This window comes from Cryptomeria japonica, chromosome 7 (genome assembly GCF_030272615.1).
Source record: "Cryptomeria japonica chromosome 7, Sugi_1.0, whole genome shotgun sequence".
NCBI classification, from domain to species: Eukaryota; Viridiplantae; Streptophyta; class Pinopsida; order Cupressales; family Cupressaceae; genus Cryptomeria; species Cryptomeria japonica.
Window position 1 is genome coordinate 24,129,636 of NC_081411.1, and position 9,086 is coordinate 24,138,721.

At 34.4% G+C, this 9,086-nt stretch overlaps 1 protein-coding gene across 1 annotated transcript; it reads left to right on the forward strand.

Moving 5' to 3' along the window:
- Positions 1 to 2,258: 2,258 nt before the first annotated feature.
- LOC131035305 (disease resistance protein Roq1) lies at positions 2,259 to 7,343 on the forward strand. Its single transcript, XM_059209323.1, has 5 exons — positions 2,259 to 3,072; positions 3,193 to 4,330; positions 4,430 to 4,696; positions 4,808 to 6,725; positions 6,933 to 7,343. Exons 1-4 carry the CDS (start codon positions 2,546 to 2,548, stop codon positions 6,539 to 6,541), a joined length of 3,666 nt encoding a protein of 1,221 aa, XP_059065306.1. The 5' UTR covers positions 2,259 to 2,545; the 3' UTR covers positions 6,542 to 6,725; positions 6,933 to 7,343.
- Positions 7,344 to 9,086: the final 1,743 nt, after the last annotated feature.

Sequence of the window (9,086 nt, forward strand, 5' to 3'; positions counted from 1 at the left end):
AGAGATACTTAGCCTATGAATCAAGAGTTCTATAGCATAATTGAAGGGAAGTTAAGGTAGTAGAAAAAAATCCTACACTAATCTTGAGAGGAGGGTAATGCGAAAACTTTTAAGATCTTTACAATAATTGCTAAAAGTTAACAAAAATAAACATAAATATCATGCATACCACAACATAGTGATTTACATGGGGGAAACCCCTTCACGATAAAAAATCCAAAAAATGCCCAATATATTACTAATAAATTAACAACTGGTTACAATATACTTGCAAAGAAAGCTTCTCACAAGAGTATCACCAATGGAGATCCAAAGGAAAATCAGTAGCTATTAGACTCTTAGAATATGTTACAATACACAATTGCATATAATTTCCTCATAAAATAGGGTTTCCTTCTAGCACAAGCAAAGCACCCAAAATATCCACCACTGGATTTGCGACCTACCATTAAATAGTCAAAATTTAAAATGCCAAATTATACACAAAATATGGCTTTAGCTATTTATGCTTGTGCTTTTTTTTTCCTTTCCTTTTTGGTGTTCCATGAGTAGCCAAGGCCTCATTCGTAAATTCCATAGCTTCTTGTCCCATATCATATGAAGGCAAACGCAACCATTACTTCATCAAGAAGCAATTTCATTGTAGTGCTTAAATTAGCTATCACCAAGTTATCCTATAAATTTGGAAAAGAACATAGAGGGGTCACACATCGATCATTCTCTTTCATCTTTACTCCCATTGAGTGTAACTAGATCAAGATTATTTTGAATATGTTTAGATGCTCAAGATGATACCATTATCACACCCTCAATATAACTTCCTTCACAAACAAATATTACTAACACTTGGGACTTAGCCAAGTACACATTTTCTAACTTTTTCTAGAGGGATTGAGCAATGGAATTCACACATACATTCAATGAATTTGAATAGGCTAAGTAAAGCAGGATGAGGCCCCTTTCCTTTTTTATAGTACATCTCAATAATCTAACAACATTACAATTGGTTTATATTTTGATACTTTTACCTAATGATCTTGATTTATGAGTAAATCTTCCATCTCAAGCTTCCACAGATCAAAGATTGTGTTATTAGATCTCTACATTTCTAGTCTTGATGTGATTTACATCTTCCTTAAGTTATAAGATCTCCTTTTTCTTATGCTCTCAGTCAAGCAATATTGATCCAAAAATCCTTGTCACTAACACTTATGACATAAGTTGATTAGGATTTGATATTAAATGAATGGAAATATAGGTGTAAAAAATATTGCCTACACTAATTTATAAGGAGATAAGTGTTCAAAGTAAATTTTGTCATATACATACATAAAATAAATTATAAACATCCAATAATTTGTAAAAGGTCAAGTACCCTCCCAAAAGAAGAATGGTGACCAAACTTCCATGGTAGAAATCATAATACCCTTCTCACACAAATTGAATTGTTCCTTACTCATATTCATAGTTATCACAACTTGTCATATTAACAACCCAACTTAGATATCCCATTCAAATATATCATTCATTAAGAAATGCTCTATGGCATGTGTCATAAACAATTCAAGCTTTCAATATAACTACCCTTCAATCAATTTTTACACATCATAGAAATCATTATATGTAACTCCAATCTTACAATGTCAAAAGATTCATGTACTTATTATAATGTCATTATATGCTTTTAAAATTTCTTGCACACTTTACAAGACAGGTGATACATCACTAAGAACACCACCTTAAAGTGGAATGACCTATTTCTCATATGAAATTAAAATAATTAATAATTATAATATAAAAATAAATAAATACAAACTTTAGTATGTAAAATTTATAACAATTTCCGACTATCTTTTGTTAGATCATTTAAATTACATAGAAAATAAATTTTATATACTATAACAAATGATTTTTGAAACGATGTCAACATTAATTTTTAATGATACTCCTAAACTAAATATCCTAATTTTTCATATTTAATTTTTAAAATATTTGTTTATAATTATCAACGCGCCCTGAATCGCATTTGCTTAATCAGCTGAGATTATTGGTGCGGGCGATTTATTTCATTAAATATTCAACTGGTTGTCTTATTGATGGAAGGCCCTAGTTATGAAGTGGACGCAGTATTTTGACAATGTAGATGTGAAAAAGGAATCCTGACCTTTAATTTTTTCTTATCACACTTTCATACCGCTACCGTTTTTCTTTAAATAAATTTTTTCGTTTCTTACTTTTCCAAAATTTCCGGGCGGAGCTAAGAAAAAGTAACGTTTTCTTTCCCCGTCCTTTCGAGGAAGGAGGGTGGAACAAACCTCTACACTTTGACTAAACAGTCTTCGTCTTCCTATCGACATTTTCTTACTTATTTCCAGGAAGAAACAAACAGGGATTGGTTTCATTAGTTTCCTCGAAGGAGGATGCAGTTGTATCTGTTTATATGTAGGCCTTGATCTACTCCTCGATCTTCCCCATTCGTTCTCAAAATATATCCATCGTTTGTGAGTTTTACTTAGCTCTGTGGTACAGCCCCATCCTTGCATTTATGGCTTCTACATCTTCATCTCACCAACAAAATGCTTTCTCTGAAATTGAACCTCCCAACAAAAGGAGAAAAGTAGAACAATCTTGCAGAGTGTTTGATGTTTTCATCAACCACAGAGGTCCCGATGTCAAACTCACTCTGGCTACTCAGCTTTACAATTCCCTTAGGGATCTTGACATAAAGGCATTTCTTGATTCAGAAGAGAAGGAGCGTGGAGTTTCATTCATTTCAACCATTGAGACTGCGATTAGATCTGCTTCTGTGCACGTCGCAATTTTTTCAAAAAATTATGCAGAATCAGATTGGTGTCTGCGTGAGCTGGTTCTGATGTTACAAAGTAATGCCAAGATTATTCCTGTGTTTTACCAAGTGGAGCCATGGGAACTCCGCCATATCGAGAAGGGAGTATATGCTAAGGCATTTGTTCAATATGAAGAGAAGGAAAGGCATCTGGACAGGATTAAGGAGTGGAAGGAAGCCCTTCAACAAGTTTCATACACCGCAGGCGACGTATTTGAAAATCCAGAGTAAGCTTTCTGCCTGTTTTCAATCTACTTGGCAACTCAAATAATATATTTTCTTCTAGCAAAGCAGATTAATTGCAATGAGCAAAATTCGTTCTCATCAAATTTCCCTTTCTCTTGCAGTTCTACTGACTGCAAAGACATAGTATCCGCTGTGGAAAAAGAAGTACAAAGGAAAAAACTTTTATATGTTGCCAAATATCCAGTCGGACTTCATAAGTTCGTAAGAGATTTTGAAAGGCAGTGCCTTAGTGAGCTTGTTCAAGATTTTGAAAGCCAGTGTAGAGTGAAGAAAGCAGCAAAAGGGAAAACTAATTTAGTTGGCATTTTCGGTATGGGTGGGGTTGGGAAGACAACTCTCTGCAAAGAGTTGTTCAACCAAAAGAGATCAAAATACACAAGGGCAAGTTTTCTGTTTGACGTGCGGGAAGCCTCTGCCAGGGCCGAAGTACCTAATTTGCAAAGCCAACTCCTCGAAGATCTCTTCTGTGAAGATCGCAAATTTCGAAGTACCGAGGAAGGGACAAGCTATCTGAGGGATCGTTTGCAAAGGAACGGATCTTTCAGTTTCCTAATTGTTTTCGATGACGTTGATCATGTGGAACAGTTAGATGCCCTATTAGTCAATGATATATTAAAGAAGTCTGATAAAAATCTGGTAATTATTACAACCAGAAACGTAGGGGTTCTTGTAAATGCAGGAATTGACATTGCTTATCATTTAAAAGGATTGGACAGAGAAGATGGGAAAGAGCTGTTTTGTTGGCACGCGTTCGACCAACCCCTTCCAGTTAGCGGATTTGAAGATCTAGTTCAGGACTTTGTTAACATTTGTGGAGGCTTACCTCTGTCTCTTTTAGTTCTGGGTCGGCACGTTTTTGGTAGAGAGCAGTGGTATTGGCAGGATGAATTGAAAAAGGTTAAGGAGACTCTTCCCGGAGACATAAAGCGGAGATTGAAGATAAGCATTGATACATTAGATAATGCTGAAAAACAGATTTTCATGGATATAGCTTGCTTTTTTACTGAGCAATCGATTAGCAAGGTCGTGGGCATATGGAATGGATCTGGATGGAGAGCTCGCCATGCTTTGAAAACACTAAAAGATAAATGTCTGGTTGAGGAAGGTAAAAAGTGGGAATCTAGCAAAGGCAAGTATCTTTTGAGAATGCATGATCACCTTCGGGACTTGGGAAGAGAAATGGCAAATGAACTGAGCCATCCTCATCGCCTGTGGCGTCCTCAAGATCTGAAATCTTTGGTATGCTTGCTCTTCCACCATACCTAGTTTAACTTCTTATCCCTATTTAAATTCTGAAATTCCTACTACACAAATGTAAGGTGCATTCTATAAATACAGGAATCAAAGGGATTCCGAAAGATCCTGGAACAAACCAAAGGCAGGTGTTTCCACTCCATTGTAGACAAATCCACGGGCTGTAAAATCACATACTTTTTAGGGGAGCCGGAAGATGGTTCCGATACTACTTATCTTCTATGGCTTCAGCTTGAGTACCTGAATCGGGCTATTAAATCAAGCATTTTATCATGGATTCCTCTTCAACACTTGCAGTGTTTAAGAATCAAGAATGGGTGTTTTCAAAAGTTGTGGCAGAGCGATGTGCAGGTATTTCTTCTTCACCATCGAAAATTATGTCTTGATGCGCATCATGTTATGGTAGTTTCCTGACTACTTTTTATACCCGAAAGTTTGAAACAAGTGTATTTTGAATAACAGGCACCATCCCATTTAAAAGAACTTCAGATTCATGGCACCTTTCTGGAAGAGTTTCCAGATTTGTTAGGAAAGTTAGATAACATGCAAAAGTTAGTTTTACATGCTAAGGCAATCCGTATGGATGTTAGGTTTTTCCTAAAATCCCTCAGAATGAATCTCAGTAGTTTGAAGATAATGGAGTCGGCATTAGTAGGGAAGACTGTTTACAATGAAACTGCAGAGGGGGCTACTTATAATTCCTTACTCATCTATGACTTCAAACTACTTTGGGAGGGGGAAGTAGCTTTAAATAATGAGGGAACAGTAATGAGTAACGTTGAAGATCTAGAGATTAAGGGCTGTAGACTTGTAACGAAGATTTTAATTAATGGAGATTTCTGGCAGCGCCTGCAATCTCTCAATATCTCTGAAATGGATAATCTTATTGAAGTGGATTTAGCAAGGATAAAGACATTGATTTGCCTTGAGATCACCGGCTGTAAAAAAATGAAAACATTGTCAGCAACGCCTGATCTTTGCAAGCTTGTAGAATTAAAGATTAGCAGTTGTCTGGGGTTTGAGGAGCTATGTCTTGCTAGATTGAGCTGCTTGGAGAAAATTAAGATTCACTTTTGTGAAAAGCTACAGAGCATTACACTGCCAACAACACTCTTAGAGGTGCGGATACAAAGATGCAGAGATTTGCAGTGTATAGAAGGAATCGCTAATCTTACAAAGCTTACATGGTTGATCATTGAACAGTGCCCTGCGCTTGAGGAGTTTCCAAGTCTTGCTAGATTGAGCTGCTTGGAGAAAATTCAGATTCGCTTTTGTGAAAAACTACAAAGCATTAGACTGCCGAAAACACTCTTAGAGGTGTGGATAGAAAGTTTCAGAGATTTGCAGTGTATAGAAGGAATCACTGATCTTACAAAGCTTACATGGTTGATCATTGAACAGTGCCGTCCACTTGAGGAGTTGCCAAGTCTTGCCAGATTGAGCTGCTTGGAGAAAGTTCAGATTCGCTTTTGTGAAGCGCTACAAAGCATTAGACTGCCAACAACACTCTTAGAGGTGCGGATAGAAAATTGCAGAGATTTGCACTGCATAGAAGGAATCGATGATCTTACAAAGCTTACATGGTTGATCATTGAACAATGCCCTGCGCTCGAGGAGTTGCCAAGTCTTGCTAGATTGAGCTGCTTGGAGAAAATTCAGATTCGCTTTTGTGAAAAGCTACAGAGCATTGTACTGCCAACAACACTCTTAGAGGTGTGGATAGAAAGTTGCAGAGATTTGCAGTGTATAGCAGGAATCACTGATCTTACAAAGCTTACATGGTTGATCATTGAACAATGCCCTGAGCTTGAGGAGTTGCCAAGTCTTGCTAGATTGAGCTGCTTGAAGAAAGTTCAGATTCGCTTTTGTGAAACGCTACAAAGCATTAGACTGCCAACAACACTCTTAGAGGTGCAGATTGAAAATTGCAGAGATTTGCACTGCATAGAAGGAATCGATGATCTTACAAAGCTTACATGGTTGATCATTAAACAGTGCCCTGCGCTCGAGGAGTTGCCAAGTCTTGCTAGATTGAGCTGCTTGGAGAAAATTCAGATTCGCTTTTGTGAAAAGCTACAGAGCATTGTACTGCCAACAACACTCAACACTCTTAGAGGTGTGGATAGAAAGTTGCAGGGATTTGCAGAGTATTTTAGGGATGGCAGATGTTACAGAGCTTACGGACCTGATTATTGAACAGTGCCCTGCGCTTGAGGAGTTGCCAAGTCTTGCCAGATTGACCTGCTTGGAGGAAATTAGGATTGATTCTTGTGGGAAGCTACAGAAGCTAGCAGGTATTGAAGAGTTGCAGGCATTAAATTACCTGGGACTGTTTTTTAACAGCAATGCATTAATACGGCATTGCATTCATGAGTTGAAGGTAATGATTTCGATACTTTTTTGGACAAGCAATCATAAATATCATTGTTATCGGAAGTGTTCATTTATTGCGTTATTGGCCCTCAGCTTTGTTTTGTCATTTATTCTTACAAGATTGTCTATATTTTGGTAAGTAATGTTTTAAGTGATCTCTAAATTAAAATAACTTGCCGTGGATGAACTGAGAGTATTTTGTCTTTTATTTCAGAGTGGAATGGTTATGATTGGAGGAGCAGGGGATGGAGCGGAGTCAAGTTTAAACGAAAATCTGTTCTGTGAAGCTAATATAGGCGTTGATGGAGTTGACTGAAATCAGTATTGACGAAACTCACTGCGAGTGGTCAGAATTGAGTGCAATTATTGAATGCTATGTGGTTGCCATGAAGAGCTCTACTTCAGGAAAATGGATAATTACAATGGTACAAGTTGATGATGTGAGACGCCGCTTTCAGGGCCGAATTGAAGAACTTTTAAGAAGCTATAGAATAATGAAAGGGTAGTGGAAAAAAAAGGGTGTGTTATGTACGATTATTGACAGGCTACATCATCTATGAATTGAATGTATGCAGTTGATTTTTTTTGTAAGATAGTTAATGTTACTTAACGATTTGTAAAGTTTTGTTGAAATTAAATAATTTTAGTGTATAAAGTGAATTGTTTTATATTTAAATATTAATAAGAATGTTTATTTTGTATTTGCTTATATAGTTTTCATTCCGATTTTTATAAATTAAAAGAAAAATTATTTTAAAAAAATAAAGAGTAAGTTTAATAAATAATAAATTTGAAGTGATATATTTAGAATTATTAATTTTTTTAATATGTGATATGTAATTATATTCATTAGATGTATATTATTTTGCATATTTAATTAAATAATTAATATTTTATTTATTTATTTATTTACAAATAAGTGTTATATTATTTTGTATAAAAATGATTTTTTCATTTTTAAATGTTTTTTTCTAATATTAATATTATTTTTAATAATTTCTCAAATTTTAAATATTTATAAAAAAAAATTCTTGTTTTTCATTAGATTACACTAATATGAATCTTTTAATTTTAATTATCTTGATAATTTAAATATTAATAAAATTGAAGACATTAAATAAATAGATATTACATTAGCTTTATAAAAAAATAAAATCTTATTAACCATCCCACAACTATCTTACAAGAAAGTAATTCGAAAAGACTTAATCTAACATTAATTACTAAACACTTATTTAATTGAAATTATTAATGTGTTCACATAGTTTTCTACATAGATATAAATACTATAGATGCAATATAATCTCCCACAACATGATGGAAATATTGTTCACCATAGCATGTAGTTTTAGAACAATTTGAATTGTACAAAAGTAAAAGGGCCTTAAATCATCTATGTAGCAATCTAATGTTGTAAGGAGTTATGATTTTGACATAAATCAAACTATTAATGCTACTAAATTATTAATTATTTCTCCTACAATAAAAAATTTATCCATCACCAAGGCCCTTAAAGAATTAAATTAATTTCAACTTGTAAGGAGTTTCTTAAAATGGATTTAGTATAAATCAAAGTAATCCCTAAAAGTAAATTAGCGGAACGATCCCATCTTGAATTGCTTCTTCAATAAAAGATTTGATCAAAATAATGAGTGTTCTAAACAAATATTTGAAGTGAATCGAGAGTTTATTATGCTTATTCCTTAATAATTGTAAAAGGTGACATTTTATATTTTTACCTGATCTTTAGAAATGGGGTCGATTGACATTTTATTTTTTTGCCTAATCATATGATGAGAAAACAAATACCTACTACTATTAAGGACTCTAACACTATTGATATCTTTTTGAATGTTTTAGGGTTGGATGAGGGTTCTCTTGATTGACACCTCTCTGAATATTTCAAGGTTGGATGAGGGTTCTCTTGATTGACACCTGTTTGAATGTTTTAGGGTTGTATGAGGGTTTTCTTTGCAGTCTTGTGAATGTTCACAAGAAAAGGAACCTTCAGGTGAAAGATCCTTGTATTGTGGTAAAACTAATATCTTCAAAATAAATTCTCAAACTATCCCAACTTTAGATAGGTTTCTTGGTTTTGTAATTGCTTGTCTTTTGTAGTGTCCTAGTTGCTCATATATGTAAATAAAAATTACATATATATGTAAGTTAAAGTTACCTAACCATAAGCATTTCTTTAACCCTAAATCTAATAGTAATTATAACCATAACTCTAAATGTAACCTAATTCTATTATAATCTTAATCCTATTTTTTTTTTCATTGCCCTTACCATAACCATAACTCTTTTTCTATAACCACTACCCTACTTCTAACTGTAACCTAATTATACACTATAATATTAATTCTAA

Excerpts from the sequence above, each read along its gene's own strand:
- LOC131035305 (XM_059209323.1), top strand. The coding sequence starts at position 2,546 with ATGGCTTCTACATCTTCATCTCACCAACAAAATGCTTTCTCTGAAATT. Across the intron at positions 3,073-3,192 it reads GACGTATTTGAAAATCCAGA|TTCTACTGACTGCAAAGACA; the intron begins GTAAGCTTTCTG and ends TTTCTCTTGCAG. Across the intron at positions 4,697-4,807 it reads TGTGGCAGAGCGATGTGCAG|GCACCATCCCATTTAAAAGA; the intron begins GTATTTCTTCTT and ends TTTGAATAACAG.